Consider the following 16,934-nt stretch of genomic DNA (forward strand, 5'->3'; position numbering starts at 1 on the left):
CAATCTCATTCTTTCCCAATTAGGATCGTAACATTGATTATATATTGGTGCCTAAATATCACTCTTCTGGCAGGCCCAAGACGTTGACAACTGCAGCGTGACATCAAACTCGCAGCTCACAATGGGATGAAATCATGATTCGACGCAAAATTCTAAAACGTGTACTGCAATCAAGATAGATATCACTTTTATCGAAAGAAACAACCGCTAGAAAACCCAGTCCCTAAATCCATGCGTCAAGAAGTGGTATGGCTGACATAACGTGTTGACATCTCATTAACGGAGAGACAAGCCCAGTGCGACTCACTGGGAGCTGGCAGCCAGCTTCTCCCGCCGGGCGCGCACAGCCTGTGCAAGGTTTTCCAGCACAAGCTCGGTATCCTCCCAGTGGATGCAGGCGTCAGTGATACTGACACCGTACTTGAGACCGGCCTTGCCCTCAGGAGGAACCTTCTGAGTGCCTGTATATGAAGGTTAGCGAATATTCATAGGTTGGAGTTTGACGTAAGACATACCCTCGTTGATGTTGCTCTCAATCATGACACCCATGATGGCTGTCTCACCAGCAGCAATCTGCTCGGCCAGGACAGCGGCCACCTTGGGCTGGTTCTTGTGGTTCTTCTGCGAGTTGCCGTGGCTGCAGTCGACCATGAGACGGGCGGGCATGCCCTTAGCGGTCAGCTTGGTCTTGGCCTCTGCAATGCTCTCCGCATCAAAGTTGGGTCCCTTCTTGCCACCGCGAAGGATGACGAAGCAATCGGGGTTGCCTACGGTGCCGACAATAGCAGCGACACCGGGCTTGGTGACGGAGAGGAAGTGATGGGGGTGCTTGACGGAACCAATGGCATCGACAGCCACGTCCAGGGAGCCGTCCGTGCCGTTCTTGAAGCCGACAGGGAACGACAGACCCGACGCCAGCTCTCGGTGGACCTGAGACTCGGTGGTGCGAGCGCCGACCGCGCCGACGGAGAGACAGTCAGCGAGGAACTGGGGGGTGATGGTATCGAGCATCTCGCTGGCAATGGGCATGCCCTTGTTGGTGAGGTCAACGAAGAGTTGACGGGAGGTGCGCAGACCCTTGTTGATCTTGAAGCTGTTGTCGATGTCGGGGTCGTTGATGAGACCCTTCCAGCCGACAGTGGTGCGGGGCTTCTCGAGGTAGGAGCGCATAACAATCAGCAACTCGTCCTGGTACTTCTCCTTCATCTTCAAGAGGCGATCGCAGTATTCGAGAGCCATCTCGGGGTCGTGGATGGAGCAGGGTCCGATGACAACCAGCAAACGGTGACGGTCGGTGTCTGTGCCGTGGACGATGGCAATGGCCTCGTCACGTCCTTCCAGGACCGTTTTCCGGGACTTTTCTGTCAAGGCGATCTCATGTTGGAGGAGGTTGGGGGGGGTGAGGGGATTGTAACCGCGAACTGTAAACGATCACGAAGACCATACGTTAACGGGGGAGAATTCCACTGCGATGAGTCACGGGCGCACTTACTTCTCGAGTCTTCCAGGGAGCATCTGTCCCCGACATTGGGGTTTTCAATGAAGAACTAAAGGGGAAATAAGCCTGAGAAATGCAATTGAGAGGGTGAACAATGAGCAACCGAATGACTTACCGACATGATGTGTGGCGGGGCAGGAAGGAAAACGGAGGGGCAGAGGCGAAGAGATAGCGAGATAGGTAGATAGTATGCCCGACGGGTAGGAGGTGATCACCCTGCTGCACTGTATGCAATGAAGGGGGCGGGGGAGGGGGAGGAGTGGAATCTGAGATTGAGAGTTCCGATCAGGCCCGGTCAGGACAATATATATCCTGCAGCTGTACTCCGTAGTGCGTAGTGCGTAGTAGTATGAAATCCGAGTCGATTCTCCGTTGTTCTTAATTTTTCTTGCTGGGGGGCCCTTGCAGAACGCAGCGAGCAGCAGCTCCGTCGATCGGGGCCCGTCGCGTCGAGTCATTCTTGCCCCATTGGGCCTTCCGCACGTGATTTCGGTGAATGCACGAATGGCAGCCGGCCCAAAAGCGTCTCGCCCGCGGTATCGCTTGCCAATGGCTGTGTGTCCCCTTGGCCGCCGTGCCTCCCATCCTGCTCGCATTTGGCTTGGGAGAGATACTCCGTACTCCGCGGCGCCGCGGTGCACTCCGTAAGCTGCAGGCTGTCAGCCCTAGGAGGGGTAGAATGGTCGAGATACGACTGCGACCCGGAATGGGCGCGGAACCTACTATATAGTCTCGCGTTATCCGGTCATGCTGGCGTGCGGGATCGGACTTGTGACTACACCTGTCAAGACTACTACACTCCAATCTCGCATGTGCGGCATTTGATCTGGATTGCGCCCCTTGGGTCTTGCAGATACGAGTTGCAGATACGGCCAGTCCTTGCTTGTAATGAGTGAGTGCATAGCTATATCTCGAGAAATGACACCTGGAGCAAACACTGTCTGCTTCCGAGACCGGACTGGAAACGCCACGGAGCCGGAGCTTCAGATATTAGGAGACGCTTCATTTTGTTTCCTTAGCATTTCGGGAATGCATCCTATCCTGGAGCTGTTGCTCGTTTCTTTCCAGGCGGTGCACTAGTTCCTGGCATACCTCAGTATGGTGGTTGCGGATGGAGTTCATCTGCTGCTGGCATAGTCTGATCCGTTCTTCTTGTGCTTCAAAGAGCCGATCCAACACCCGGTGACAATCTTGCCGATACATCTCCAAAACTTCATTTATCGTGTCCTTCTCGCTCTCGATTTCGCGACTAATATGCTTGCAATCAGTTCAGTATGTTACCCCCAGTTCCCAGGGGTTCGAGCGTACCTCGCTGGTTGCCACAAGCATGCCTTGTGCTCTTTGATGAAGCGCCTGCAGGGACGTCTGCCAGGTTGTTTGCTGGGCAGCGGCGTCCGCGCTAGTGCTGAACTTCATGGGATTTGAGCTCGACAGAGCAGGTGATCGTATTCGTGAGGGGCTCGGCCGAGGTACCAGGTTACATGTCTCTATGGGCTTATTCTCCTTGTTAGATGCGAAATGTGCGTCAATGTCTGTTTGCGCGGCATTTTTGGGCTGGACCCCCCTAGATACGTGTCTATCTGCGTATGCCATGAGGCGGTCTTGGAAGGTCAGTGCTCCCTTTGCTTTGATTTGTCTCATGCGGGTCTCATCCTCGGAATGTTCCGACTTCTTCGTGACATGGGGCGACAGACGCACGTCCATTTCGGACAGAAGCGCGTTCCTTTCACATGATGCTGTTTGATCGCGCTCACCTTCGGCACCAGTATCTGCACCGTCTGTCGCCTCGCTTTGCTGATTTGCTAGCGGGTCCTCCTCTTCTGCGTCTGACGTTTCTTGAGATCTCCCATCTGACCTTATGTCATCGATCATATATCTATTTCTACCACGCGGCAGAAGGCGCGGGCTTCCATCGAGATCAACGATAGTTGATCTGGGGGTGCGTTTGAAACGCTTTGCCGGATAAAAGTTTTCTTTGCGCACATTGAGTATAGGCTCTGCTGGGGTTTTCGAGTCGTGATTTCCGGTGTCTGCCCCAATTCGTATATGATCCGGGCTGGGTATACCTATCTTTCTCTTCTCACTTTTCGTACTTGAATTTTCTCCCACTTCTGATCCTCTCCCGGGTTGGCCGAAGTTGCAAGTATCTTGCTCATCCCGTAAATTCACATTATACGACTGCAAGGAAGCTTCTTCGGGTGGACTCTTGCACAGAATATCCGATGCAGCGGAATTATCTGGTTGAACTTCCTTTTCTTGCTCCTTGTAATCGCTTTTCCTACTCCAAGCACCACTCCTGGGGCTCTGAGTCGAATATTCTGTATCAAGATCGTCAAGTTGGTCCATGATGGATCCATGTGGCGTTCTTTCGGACGAATGTCCATCAAGGATGATATAGTCTTTGTTAGCGGGACCTGCAACCCCCACATTTTCGTGAACACTACCTTGGTTCACTAGGGAATATATACTGCCCGACAGAACAGATTCGTTCGGGCAATCCAGTTCGTTTTGGCTCTCTGGATACTCCAATCTTTTCTTTCGGGATTCGCAGTGGCCTGGTGAAGGATCACCTTGCTGAAAAGCAGCAGTCAGCCTGTTCCCAACAGCACGGCCCCTGCCATGAAGCCCTTGTATATGAACCACGATCTTAGCAGTAGACGATTTCTGGGCGTCTGAGTTTATCTCATCTGTATGTTCCTGGTGTAGTTCCATAATATTGCCGTATTCGCTTTGGGTAGCTTGTAATAAGAGTGATTCGTTGTGATCGCCGTCAGGATGTAACGGAAGAGAGTCGCCCATTTTAATGACCTTAGCAGAGTTGCTATCGAGCTCAGCATCATTGCATCTGTTTTCTGAACATGCGTCTTCACCATGCATGTCATTGTCTCGGTGGTTATTCCTAGTACCAGCACCTGGGTTTCCCTGTGTGCCATCAGCCGGTGGATTGTGCTCCAGCTCTTGATTAAGGTTTTCGACATCTGTCTTTCCTGTATCTGCTGGTGGTGCTGCTCCTCTCTTGGGTTGTTTCCTCGTCTTTCCTCTAGGACGTAACTGTGTATTTTGGCGCTTTGTAGCTAACCTCCTTCCTCTTTTTGCCACCCTTGTCTTACCCAGCGCGTTGAAACTCTTAGTAAAGATACAAGTTCCGCCAGCCAAGGGGGAAGAAATTGAAGTAACTTCTGTTTCATTTTGTTCCGAGTTGTCTTCTTCATCGCTAGGTCGAAGATCTTCGTCCCAGTCAACAGCAGCCTTCGAATTTGCTGTGTACACCGTCCGCTTGGAATGTCGTGCGTAAATAATCATGGACTCCTGGGTATTCGATAGTTGAAGTTTCGCTTTATTTAAAGTCAATTGGTTTTTCGTTGTTTGTGGTCTATCGGTTTGCTCTCTGGGTGCAAATCTACCATTGGGTTGCCTCGGTCTCTTTGATGATTGTTTGCCGTGCAGTTTGTTCCCTGAACAAGCGTCAATGGCAATATCGATGCCACCCTTAAGTTCAGTCTCCTTTGTGTTTCCTCTTTCTTCTATATGACCTAGAGGATGGCCGTGCAAGTCTTTCAATAGTCCAGCCTGTGGCATGTTTGGTGTGAGCATGAACGAGTTGCATACATGGTGAACTTGTTCGTGATCTTGCAGAGCGCTGCTGTGACTAAATTCACCTTCTTTCAGATGCTCTGGATTCTCACTCATGGGCAGTTCTTCCCGAATACTGCCTGGAGCTTTATCCATAATATTTCCAGTTTTTTGTTTGGTTGGTGAACTTTCAGAAGGCCCTGCTTGCGTCTGGGAATCAGTGTATGAGAAGTCAAAAGACTTCCTTGTGACTTCTTCACCCGTATCCAACTCCATCATGAGTGACGAGGATCTCCGAAGGATAGGGTCTATCCTCGAAGAGCCCCGATTATCTCTTTTGAGCATCCCGATGGTCTTCTGCAACTCATTCGAATCGTCACTGGAAACTATGCTGAGCTCTCGGCCATTGATGTCCTGCCGTCTGCCATTTTTAAAGATTAGTTTCGACGGAGAAAGGCCCCAAGTCAGACGATATGCCTTATTATCATCTATTTCCGTGCGTACGGGCTGGCAAATATCTCGGGCGCGGACGTCGACGTATTCGAGACACACCCTCGATGTACTAGCTCGATGATTCATAAAGACGAGGTCATATTCATCAGCTATTGTGAGGACAATGCCACGGAGCAAGGGACTTCCGTTGATTTCAATTGACTGGACAAGGAAACACCCTCGTGGTTTGAGATTTCTCCTGAGACTTTTCGCTGGCTGCCCTTTTGTAGCACTCGATGAGTCCACCTCATTGATGAAGGTATAAAAGAGCTGGAGCGGGCTGTCTTCATATATCACCAGGTGTCTAAAGAAAGTTCCTCTATCTTTGGTGCCGTCGGCAGGCCAGAGGATCTCTTTGCTCACGCCAGAGTCATATAATGCATGGAAGACGACAGCTGCGAAAGCTTTCAGACTTGCATCGGCATGGTAGAGTAGGATGGATAGGAGCCTGAAGATTTCCTACGTCAGTATAAGCAACCTAGTCTCAGCTAACACGCTTAGTACCCGGACATATCTGCATCTTGCGATTCAAGGAGGAAGGTATAGTTATGCTTTGACTCTGACAATATCTCCACAAGTAGTTTGCCAGCCTGCTTAAAGTAAGCATGAGAAGACCCAGAAGCTGCTTCAGACCCACCAATTTCCGTGTCTGGATAACTTGCTCCTCCGTTGAAAACAGATGGTATAGCTTATGGATCAACTTGCCCTGCAGCAACCGCGACTGATCACCGGTCTGTGGACTTGCAACCTGATAAAGCATGCTTCCAGAGTCCCTTATGTATTGCGGTTCATCCTAGTGAAAGCATTAGGTATTTGGGATGAGTGCACGGATGTAAACCCAGACCAGCAGGAGATAAAGCCCATTTTCCAGCCCGGATTCGACTTCTGAATTAAGCAGTGTGTATGCCAGACAACGCAGAGAAGAATGATCAAGCGCATGTGCAATCTTATTGGACTCTCTCTTGAGGATGGAAAGTATTTGGCGTATGTTGCAGTCATCGACTCTAGACTCGTTATGTAGCAGGGCTCCGACGAGGTGGCTCGAGAGGGTGTAAAGTCGCGGATCCCGCAGAATACAGGTGTAATAAGGCTTTGAAACCGGTGCTATATTCTCAGAATCACTGCCCCTGGCTCTTACACAGGCCAGCTGCGAGGCTAGCTCTGTGATGCAAGCCCATTGTGATTCTTCCTGGACTATATCTGAAAACAGAGAGGCCATTTGTGTTCTGTGGGATAAGACCTCGTAGAAGAGTATGAAAGCTGAGATCGGGGCGAAAGCGAGCTACTTTCGAAACCAGAGAGCAAGAGGTGTGAGAGTCTATCACATGATGGTGCGCTTGCACTTGGCCAGAACGAGCTCTTCTACAGCCTCTGTCACAATTAGTCAACAGAGTGACATGCCATGTGCTTACTCTGATGTCATTTGTCTTATCCAGCCTAATTTTGCCCTACACAATCTAAAAACCAAGAGTAGTCCCTGGAGAGACGTCCACTTGGTATAGACACGGTCTACTGCCAGCAGACAGTCTTCGATGCATGCGCTCAATCTTCTTGGGTTAGTATGCCATGAATTACCAAAGACAGCCATCTCCAAGCTTCTTCCCAAAGCAGTGCTTTTAAAGATATCAAGGCTCGGTCATGGCTAATGAGCGTGTTTCGCAGGTCTGGTCATGCCCTCTCGCACACAAGAGCCGGATCAACACAGAATGGGCAAAGTAGCTTAACAGTGATGATAATTAGGGAGAATATTTGATATATAAGGAGCATAACTCGCATATAATCTCTTTTCCAGAGGCATGATTTGAAACGGTTTCTGTTTCAAATTGAGGCTGGTCGGAAAAAGACATTCTTGGTTGGGGAAAGCCGGGGAAGCACAGCATAAGGTTCCCAGCATAAGCATTACACATGTGCTCCGCATCTGCCAGGATCCTCAAACGCCTTAGAATGATTAGCTGAATATGGCGCGATAGCACGCTAACGAGCTTAATGCGCCCACTGGATATATCAACAACAAATACCCCGGATACTCTCAGAAGCCATAAAACCACAATTAAAACTGCTAAAGCATCGATGGAGGAAATTCCATGAGAATCCATGGACATTGGTCAGCCGGCTGTTGGAGTACCCGTCCCGAGACCACTCGGCTCCGGTTACGACAGGGAGAAGCAACGGGAATCCCTGCCCTGCCATGCGGTGCACAAGCAGCTAGTCGGCTCAACCATGGAGTATATCATGGACAAATACTCTTGCTCATTTTCTCTTCATCCAGACTAAACCATTAGCAGAGCTCTCTCCAAAAAGCACTATTGGTCGACTGACCCAACCTATCTGAAAGATGGCAACAGTAAATCGAGACGAGGAGGGAGGCCACCGGGTCCCTCGCACACGTCGCTCGAGCATGATCGAGACATATGAGCGACTCGGGGAACTAAGTCCTTTGTCCGGCCACACGTATCCCTCCCCACAAGAAACGAGCCATTCTCTGCCCGAGACGACTCCCGAGAGACAGCGAGTGTCGACGACCGATCGGTCCCTCGATAAAGACGCCAGCCTTGCGGACAAAGTCACAGATCATCAGTTCGAGATACTCGGAGACGGAAACCCACCATCCGAAGAAACCGTCCTATACCTTGCCTACGGTTCGAACCTATGCTCGGAGACCTTCCTGGGAAAGCGAGGCATCAAGCCGCTTTCCCAAATCAACGTCATCGTCCCAGGCTTATGGCTTACATTCGATCTCCCGGGGATACCATACATAGAGCCTTGTTTTGCAGCAACTCGATTGCGCAAGCCCCCAAGCGAAAAGGAAAATTCAAGCAAGATTGCAAACAATGAATCGGATGGAAAGGCTGCATTGGAAACCTCGCATCTCATCCAAAAGACCCCAGATTACAACTCAAACATGCCCCTTATCGGCGTCGTCTACGAGGTGACTCTTACAGACTACGCGCGCATAATAGCAACCGAAGGTGGTGGACGCGGATATGAAGACAAGGTCGTCGACTGCTATCCATTCCCCAAGTCGTACAGCCCAGCGGACCCTCTCCCTGAACATCCGAGTACCAAGCCGTTCAAAGCCCACACCCTTCTATCTCCTGCCGTCGCGGAGGACTTACTGAAAACCAGCGGACAAGCTTCCACAACCCCAAAGAAACGCTCCTTTGTCTCGCGCTTTAGCCCTGTGGTCCGCCCGAACCCATTCTACGCCCAGCCTTCGGCTCGCTACCTCAACCTGATCACCACGGGCGCAGCTGAACACGACTTGCCAATCACCTACCGGAATTATCTTGCCGGGATCCAGCCATATCGTATAACTACCTTGCGTCAAAAGATTGGCAGAGCGGTGTTCGTGGGATGCTGGGGACCACCGGTATTTCTTGTTCTGGTACTTCAAAGAATGTGTGCGAACTCGGATGGTCGCAGTCCCGCGTGGCTGGTGAAATTCGCAGATGCTGTCTTCTTTGCTCTCTGGCAGTCTTATGACAATGTATTCCGGGGACTCTTTGGTGATGGTGAAAGGACCATTGGTGACAACACTAGACGCTAAGAATATCTTGATCTAGATAGTAAACTACTTTGAACCCACCGGTCAAATTGACAAAGTTTAGTGCATTGCACCTGTAATAAAAATGGACTATTCTAGCGAATCTATGAGGTTTGCTGCCGAGGCCGGACAGCCCTAGACCAAAGCCCACATTTGAAGCTGACAAAGGAAATTGTGACATTGGAGCAACATTTTCAACGGAGAATAAATATCTAGGGTACAGATACAAGTGTCCTGAGTAACATCTAACGAAACATGCAGAGACCATCGAATAGAGTGACAGGTTGAAGGAAATGGCGACGTGCGACCAACATGCGTTGGACTATGGATTATATCAAGGCTCACTAGTCGCCTGCATTCTTCCTCCACGGTGTGCAATTCATACAGTCCGCTGCAACATTCAGCGCCGGGAAACGGGGGGGCTGTACACAATCTTTCTCGTCTTGATCGGGGCCCACTTGTAACGCTTGACCCAGACGCTGACGGCGAAGAGACCGGTGAGGAGGGCGATGGCCTTGACACCCATCTTCTTGCGGTCGTCCATCTCAGGCTCGGCAGCCCAGTTGAGGAACTCAACAACGTCCTTGGCCATCTGGGAGGTGGTGGCGGGAGTGCCATCCTCGTACTCGACAACGCCATCGAAGAGAACACGACCCATGGCAATACCTATATCGTGTTAGATCCGAACACGGGCAAATCGACGTCATCAATAAGCGGTGGACCTACCGGTACCGGGGAAGTAGGGGTTGAAGTTCATGCCCTCTCCGACAACAGCACCAGCCGGGGGCTCATCGGGGTAACCAGTCAGCAGACTGAAGATGTAGTTGCAGCCACCGTGACGGCCCTTGACGATCAAGCTGAGATCCGGGGGCAGAGCACCACCGTTGGCAGCACGGGCAGCCTCCTCGTTCTTGTAGGGAGCGGGGATGTAGTCGGACAGCTTTCCGGGGCGCTTCTCGATCTCGCCCTGGTCGTTGGGCTCGGTGTCGTACTCGTTCTCCTCAGCCATGGCCTTCATCTCATCGACGGTGTGCATAACACCGACGAACGAGCGCCAAGGCACACGGGTCAGGGAGTGGCAGCTGGCACAGACTTCACGGTAGACCTGGAAACCACGACGGAGGCTGAAGTGCAAAAGATGAGTAAGACGGCCGGGGGTCGGGGACGGCGAGGGTAGTATCCGCCCGGAATTGAATTGGGAGACTCACGCCTGGTGATCGAAGGTCTTGTTCCACTTGGCGTGCTCCCAAGGGTATGCGGTAGGGTGCAATCTTGAAATCGATGTGTTAGTCTTGATCCACAGTCGAAGCCGATAACGGGATGCCTCGGTCGGAGCAACGGAGCAGCCACACAATGGCCATCCCTCGAGCATCACAAAGAATCCACTCACCCCTCCTCAGCAGGTGTCATGGCAAAAGCTTCCTGGCCATAGAGATACGCAGCGGATCCGAGGGCGACGGCGGTTGCGGCGGACGCAGTGAGTGTGAGGTGGAAGGGGGAGCTGGCGGATTCGGCACCGGCGGCGGAGGAAGACGCACGCTGGGTGTTTGGTTAGTGGAAAACCAATTCAGAAGCTTTTGAGGTCGATAGGGGAGCGATTGTCCTCGTCCATTGGGTCCAATGGGCGTCGATGTCGGGGAAGTGCGTACCGTGGAGGTCTTGTTCAAGGACTGACGTGCGACACCCCGGAAGGGCACGCTGCGCAAAACAGTACGTGCCAGCATACTGACGATGTGAAAGACCCTCCGGACAATGGGTATTCAGGAAGGCACAATAGCCACAGAAGGGGAGAGGGGAGGGGGAGGGGGCAAGGCTGAGCGCGCAGGAGAATGTGCTTTTGGAGGTGAAGTCGAGGTTGGTCGAACGGGTCAAGTTTCTCTTGGGTTTGGAATTGCCTAAACCCTCGTTCTGATTGGCTGCCGCCCCGGTCCTAACTGCCTTCGGTGAAAACCGCGACTTTTCGGAACAACAATTTTCGAGGGCCACCTGATGATGATGCTCACAACATGCGACTACAATGGAACAACAACCTTACAGACTAGCTTGCAGGAAGCTTCAAGGTCTCAATGCCTCTTGGTTTATCCTCACGGACCATCACTGTTCCCTCCCCATCTCTCAACCCCGTTCCTCCACCCAGAACCGAGTCCCAGTAATCAATCCTCCCGCTCTCATTGGCCATTGGGCGCTGCTGTTCCCGAGTGCTCATCGGCCATCGTCGCCTCCGCCATAGCCTGACATTCCGACGCTATGCCCATCCGCAGCGCCTGAATAGCCGTCCGGATATCACATCGGGCACGGTTGCTATACAAGACCAGAGAGAGAGCGGGTAGTCGTCGCACGGTGCGGCCGCTAAGCCCCTAATGTTCTCGTCAGTACGGAGCTATAGAGTACTGTCATCGTTTCCCATCCACATCAACATCAACATCAACATTCACAGGAAAGGATAGTGTTACTGACGATACTCTCCAAAACGGCATCGGCAAGCAGTTTGGGTATGGCATCCGGGAACATCTTATAATGCAGCAACATATCGTCGAATGTCGGTAAGATGAGCTGTTCTGCGGGCTGCTCCACATACTGTAAAGCCGTCTGGGGATCGGTCGGAGCAACTTGGACCACGTCAAATGAGGTACCCTCGATGATGCCATGTCGACCCAATTCCTCTAGGCACTCCTTATAAATCTTGTAGATCGGTCTGCTGGACAATTGAGGTATGTATTGCTTAATATCCACGCGATCGAGGAAAGCTTGATCCTATGCGCGAGTTCAGAGTCAGTTCCACTGCTCATCACTACTTATAAGGTCTTACCAGCGCTGTGACCAAATTGCTGGTACAGACAACAATAACGTTTGGGTGCTCTTTCAGCTTGTCTAGGCCTGTTAGTAGAGCGTCCACCGCCCGAATTGCATCGAAGGGCTCATTGCTGCTCAAAGCTCTGTCTCTCCGAGCAGCTAAGGTTTCTATCTCGTCCATGAACATGCAGACGAATGTGTCCTCTTCCGCCTCGAGAAGAAGCTCTATGCTCTCTAACACTCTGTTCACCAGCTTGCCGCTCTCACCAAAAAACTTGCTTCCTAGAGAATGTGCGTTAATCTCGATCAACTTGCTCTGGGGATAATGCTTCCCAAGGCGTATGGAAAGCTTCTGGGCAAGACCGCGACTAGATCAGTTAGCAGTCAGAAGCAGAACATATAAGCATTGACACACCAGAAGCTTGTTTTTCCGGTTCCTGGTGGTCCCCAAATGAGGATTAACCTGTTCCAATTGATGGTCCATTTATCGAGCCTTCGAGCAGAAAACGAGACTGCTCACAACGTCAGAAGCCTCCAGATACAGCCCAAAGCTAAATAGGTTACCCATTCGGCTTATAGCAGAAAGTATCGTCGACTGTATTGGCTGATCGAACTCCAATCTGTGCCAATGATGAGTTACTTTTACCTTGTGAAAGAACTTATAGGTCTGAACAGCCGTACGACTCCCATAGTCCATCCAGATCTTTGTTCGGTAGTGCCAGAGTCCTTGCTCTGGGTACATCATCCCCATTTCCTGATTCGTCGAATATCTGAGTGTTTGGGGGGCTTTGTTGGTCGGATTGCGTGCGGAGTTGATACGCTTGTACATCCAACTGAACCTGCTGGAGTCGATATGCTCCGGAATCCAGATTACCTCCACTACACTCGGCAACAAGTATAGAGTCCAGGACTTGGGCATGTGGCTCGCTTAAGCCTCCTATACCTTTATTAGAACGCCTGCAAGGAGTTTAGCTCTAAGGGGTCTGACCGAATGAAGAAATCGTCTGTCCAAGAGATAAGACGACGAAATTGTCAATAAGCCATTGTGTAACTTCGTCTCTTACCTGCTTCCTAGTCAGAAGTTGAAGTGCATGAAATGAGGTCACCTACCAGATCAGTTCGGACGATGATTCCATCACTGTTGTTTTTAACCCGGGCTTCGACATGTAGGATCGGCTGTTGTGAAACATCTACTGGACATGAAATGCAGTTGGTGACGCTCATTTCGGTATGCACCAGAGAAAATGTAAATTGGAATAGGAGAGATTGGAATGCACGTCATGGATTCCGTGACCAGTGTGGGAAGTGGTCGTGAGTGTAAATTGAACATTGAGCCTGGAGTAAAGTGGTAAGGTACTGATACCAACATCGAACGGCCGTTCTACATTTCTACTATTACAGCCTCCAGTCTCATGGCCGCCTGCTTTACAGCCTACCTACTTACATTTACATACTTGAATACTCAGCTAGTGTAGGTATATCATACAATCAGGTCTATGGGTGTTTTGTCTCGGACCTCTATGGTCTACGAGCATGCAGTGGGTACTAGAGACAGAATAATATATGTCTTACGTCACAGCCAGACTGCCAGAAAATCGATTGATTATCATATTCTCATTTAACCACCCACACATGATCGCGCGAACCAAACTACAATAAACAAAACAAAATTTCTTACAACCAAAAATTCCCGACTGCACTGGAGGGAACATCGACCTGGTTGAGTGCAGTCGGTTGGTGCCATCCACCGGAAAGGAAGTCAGCCGGCCGATCCAACCGTGGATTTTCTGGGGTCTTCCGCCCACAGTGACGAACTGCCAACCAACCGATGTAATTGCTCGGAGCCGTGGATGGTCCCGTTTCTCAGAATTAGGGGCTATGATTCCACCATGCGACCATATGTTTCATGATCGACCATATTTGCCAACGACTCCGGCGCCGCTCGATTCCTCGGTTTTTCCGTTCGACTAATTGGGGCAGCCCCGCGGAGCGAACTACTAGTCGGTGGGAACTCTGGGACCCTGACCGGCTTGTCCGCGCTGAGCCTCTGGAGCGTTCAACAGAGGAGCCCGACGTCCTCCCGATGCCGACTCTGACACTACAAGATGCAGCAAGCGAGGACTGGGCCAGGTGCTGGCGCAAAGCCGCGCAAGGATGTTCTGGCCTCACTCAAAATGGCCTCCATGGAGGAAATCTCCAGGGCCTCACTCCCAGCCGGTACGTCAGGCTATGGCAACAGGATGGACCAAGGGAAGCGATCACTGCAGCACACAATATTCTAACGAGAACTAGAGATCATGTCCTCGATCCTTGATTACCTTTCCCCCGTCGATCTCATACGAGTCGCCCGGTCGTCTAAACTCATGCGCGAGATGGCATACGATGATACGAGATGGGTGCAGAAGTTAAAACGGATGGGCTGCTGGGACGAGGTGGAAGCGAGAAAGCACGCGGAAGAAGCATTTGGTACTATTGCTGATGTGCAAAGTGTCGAGCACCAGGAGGGCGTGGATACACAACAGACAAGTGAGCCTGGAAGCGGCGTTTCGCAGACTGCCGAGGCGGATTTGCAAGCGATCTCTGACGGATTCGATCAAATCAAATTGTCTACTTCCGCTGCCATTGATATGCTAAATGTATCGGAGAATGATCCGGTATTGGGCGCATTAAAGCAAGTGAGGTCGGTGCGCGGAGAAGCGCGCCAGGAGTATGGGAAAGTCCACGCAGCACTGGCGCCATACTACAATGATATCGTCACCTCCGGCGCTTCGCCCGATAACCTGCTTTTCAAAAATTTTACCGACCCACAACACCAAGCGCAGATTTTGTCGCAATTGCAGTATTTTTCCGAATGCGATACGTCCGAGGGCTGGTATGAACGAACCGAACAGTTACAGACCGCGGTGTCGATGTTCGAAACGGCTGCTATCAAGGAGTTCAGACATGGATATGAGACCGAGGATATCGATGATCGGATGCGAAAATATGCCCATGTGCTGTACACGTTGAACGGAGGAAACGCGGCCGTGGAGCTCTTCATTCACCACAACCACCTTGTTACGAGAAGATCAGAGCTCGGCAAAGTATCGGACTGCATTGACCCCCTGACACAGCGGATCAAGCTCGAACATACACAGGCTTTCTTCACTCGACTAAGTGTGGCGTACAATGAGGAGGTCTCGATAATCAATCGTGCTTTCCCCTCGTCCGTGAAGGTTTCGACACCGTTCATTGAGAAAGTTGGGCAGGATGTTCTGTACCCTCTTCTGACCGCCATATTTGATGAGCTTCATCGCGCAAATACCGAGTCATACTTGACCGCCGTCTCAGGAACATTTGCTCAGTGTCTCAATTTGTCGGATACGTTGCTACCCATTCAGAACGTCGACGACAGCTTCGACGAGTTCTTAGATCACGTCGTTGCTAAAGCCTACGAGCCGCATTTGGACCTGTATCTTGCAGAGGAACTAGACCATTTCCGCAAATTGTCTGAGGCAGCGGTAGGGGATTGGGATAGACAGCTGTCCGAACAAGCAGCCTCAACCGAGTCATTCTTAATGTCAAATATCAATAGACAGGCCGATAAGCGTGATTTCTTGACCTCGTTCAAGAAGGTGATCATGGCGCCTGTCAATATTCTTCCTAGCTTTTCGGGCAACAAAGCGAACGAGCCAAAGCCGGATCCTGCCCCCAGTGACTCGTCATTGAAGAGTCCCAATCGTTTCTCGACAATTGCATCGCCCACGACACCGCCTATCATGGAGGCTCCAACCAATGAACTTGCAGCCAAGGCTGCAGTGATGAAATCCAAATTAGAGGGCATTCGGTCTCTGTTCAGCATCGAAGTCGCTCTCAGCCTAGTGCACGCGGCCAAGTCGAGCTTGGAGCGAGCCGCGCAGTTTATGCAAATCAAAGGCGAATACGGGGCCGCAGTGAAACGGCAGTGCGAGGCCATCTTTGTGGCCCTCGTGCGCATCCTGGGGAACCGCCACCTCATCGGTGGGTTTAACAATGCTGTCGACCACCTGTCGAATTACCGGCCCCGCGAACAAGGGGAACGCGACCAATCCGGCGTTGAGCCGCTGGTCACATTCTTGGAGTTGGTAAACGTTGGCGACCTGATTCTTCAAATGATCGATGTGTTCTACGAGCAGGAACTCGTCGGCAACAAGCTCACGGATCGAAACGATTTTCTTGACCCGGCCGTCAAGGAGAAGAAAAAGTTCGAGCAGAGTCTCGATGAGCGGGTGGCTGCCGGACTCAACAAAGGTATTGACGTCCTTATGGAAGAAGTGGACTATATTCTTGCGACGAGACAGCTGGCGACCGACTTCAACCCCAGTGTGTCTACCGATCCGTACCGGAAGACGATGGATGTAAGCATCACCGAGGCCGCGGCGGCTGTGGTTGATGTGGTGTCCTCGCATACGCAGATGCTGGTCGGGAGCACGGACAAGAGTATGCTGGACGTCTTCAACCAGGAGGTTGGGCTACGTCTGTTTGCGGCACTGTGCAAGCATCTCAAACGACAAAGGATCAGCATTGAGGGGTCCTTGAAGCTCATCAGGTAGGCTCATCTCATTGTATGCTGATGGAGTGGACGAGGCTGACCTTATAGTGACATGAACCACTACTTCAAATTCATTCAGACGTTCAAGAACAACGATCTGCTCCTCTACTTCAAGGCGTTCCGCGAGCTGTCGCAGATCTACCTGATCGACCCGTCCGACGCTAAGGAGCTGGCCACGATCATCGCGGACGCGGACCGGTTCAACGGGATCTGGCGAGTGGAGGAGGTGTATGAATTCGCCGAGCGACGGGCGGACTGGTACCAGGTGAAACGCGACGTTGAGCGCGCCATGTATGGGATTGGGTGTAATGTTATGTGAATTATGTCCCGGACTACGATTATACGGTGTATATAGACGAATACCCCCGACTGCCATATGTCATAGGTAGATTAGACGAGTGATGAGGTGATGAGACAATAGGAACTGAATATACCTATTTCCCCCTAAGCTATAAGACAGCGAC

At 51.3% G+C, this 16,934-nt stretch overlaps 6 protein-coding genes across 6 annotated transcripts; 2 read left to right on the plus strand and 4 right to left on the minus strand.

Moving 5' to 3' along the window:
* Positions 1-77: 77 nt before the first annotated feature.
* BO80DRAFT_35332 (3-deoxy-7-phosphoheptulonate synthase) lies at positions 78-1,747 on the minus strand. The gene is made up of 4 exons (XM_025715657.1): positions 1,614-1,747; positions 1,493-1,547; positions 516-1,421; positions 78-461 (listed from the first exon to the last, which is right to left on the minus strand). Exons 1-4 carry the CDS (start codon positions 1,617-1,619, stop codon positions 304-306), a joined length of 1,125 nt encoding a protein of 374 aa, XP_025576766.1. The 5' UTR covers positions 1,620-1,747; the 3' UTR covers positions 78-303.
* A 674-nt stretch (positions 1,748-2,421) lies between these two features.
* Positions 2,422-6,814, minus strand: BO80DRAFT_378903 (uncharacterized protein). The gene is made up of 5 exons (XM_025716757.1): positions 6,408-6,814; positions 6,201-6,356; positions 6,068-6,153; positions 2,807-6,011; positions 2,422-2,755 (listed from the first exon to the last, which is right to left on the minus strand). The coding sequence occupies exons 1-5, from the start codon at positions 6,780-6,782 to the stop codon at positions 2,501-2,503; spliced, it is 4,077 nt and encodes a 1,358-aa protein (XP_025576767.1). The 5' UTR covers positions 6,783-6,814; the 3' UTR covers positions 2,422-2,500.
* An 842-nt stretch (positions 6,815-7,656) lies between these two features.
* BO80DRAFT_423869 (uncharacterized protein) lies at positions 7,657-9,194 on the plus strand. Its single transcript, XM_025719147.1, has one exon. It carries the CDS (start codon positions 7,899-7,901, stop codon positions 9,108-9,110), a length of 1,212 nt encoding a protein of 403 aa, XP_025576768.1. The 5' UTR covers positions 7,657-7,898; the 3' UTR covers positions 9,111-9,194.
* On the minus strand, positions 9,178-10,856 carry BO80DRAFT_378907 (ubiquinol--cytochrome-c reductase catalytic subunit CYT1). Its single transcript, XM_025716758.1, has 5 exons — positions 10,757-10,856; positions 10,498-10,646; positions 10,316-10,378; positions 9,834-10,231; positions 9,178-9,773 (listed from the first exon to the last, which is right to left on the minus strand). Exons 1-5 carry the CDS (start codon positions 10,829-10,831, stop codon positions 9,508-9,510), a joined length of 951 nt encoding a protein of 316 aa, XP_025576769.1. The 5' UTR covers positions 10,832-10,856; the 3' UTR covers positions 9,178-9,507.
* A 111-nt stretch (positions 10,857-10,967) lies between these two features.
* BO80DRAFT_472473 (putative pachytene checkpoint component Pch2) lies at positions 10,968-13,534 on the minus strand (the record flags this gene model as incomplete). The annotated part of the gene is made up of 9 exons (XM_025723139.1): positions 10,968-11,464; positions 11,565-11,861; positions 11,917-12,268; positions 12,316-12,412; positions 12,465-12,520; positions 12,582-12,837; positions 12,889-12,964; positions 13,011-13,090; positions 13,531-13,534. The coding sequence occupies 9 exons, from the start codon at positions 13,532-13,534 to the stop codon at positions 11,276-11,278; spliced, it is 1,407 nt and encodes a 468-aa protein (XP_025576770.1). The 3' UTR covers positions 10,968-11,275.
* A 5-nt stretch (positions 13,535-13,539) lies between these two features.
* On the plus strand, positions 13,540-16,891 carry BO80DRAFT_463655 (exocyst complex component Sec10 family protein). Its single transcript, XM_025722612.1, has 3 exons — positions 13,540-14,117; positions 14,193-16,467; positions 16,519-16,891. The coding sequence occupies exons 1-3, from the start codon at positions 14,006-14,008 to the stop codon at positions 16,787-16,789; spliced, it is 2,658 nt and encodes an 885-aa protein (XP_025576771.1). The 5' UTR covers positions 13,540-14,005; the 3' UTR covers positions 16,790-16,891.
* The last annotated feature ends 43 nt before the right edge of the window (positions 16,892-16,934 follow it).

Source organism: Aspergillus ibericus (assembly GCF_003184845.1).
Source record: "Aspergillus ibericus CBS 121593 unplaced genomic scaffold BO80scaffold_13, whole genome shotgun sequence".
NCBI classification, from domain to species: Eukaryota; Fungi; Ascomycota; class Eurotiomycetes; order Eurotiales; family Aspergillaceae; genus Aspergillus; species Aspergillus ibericus.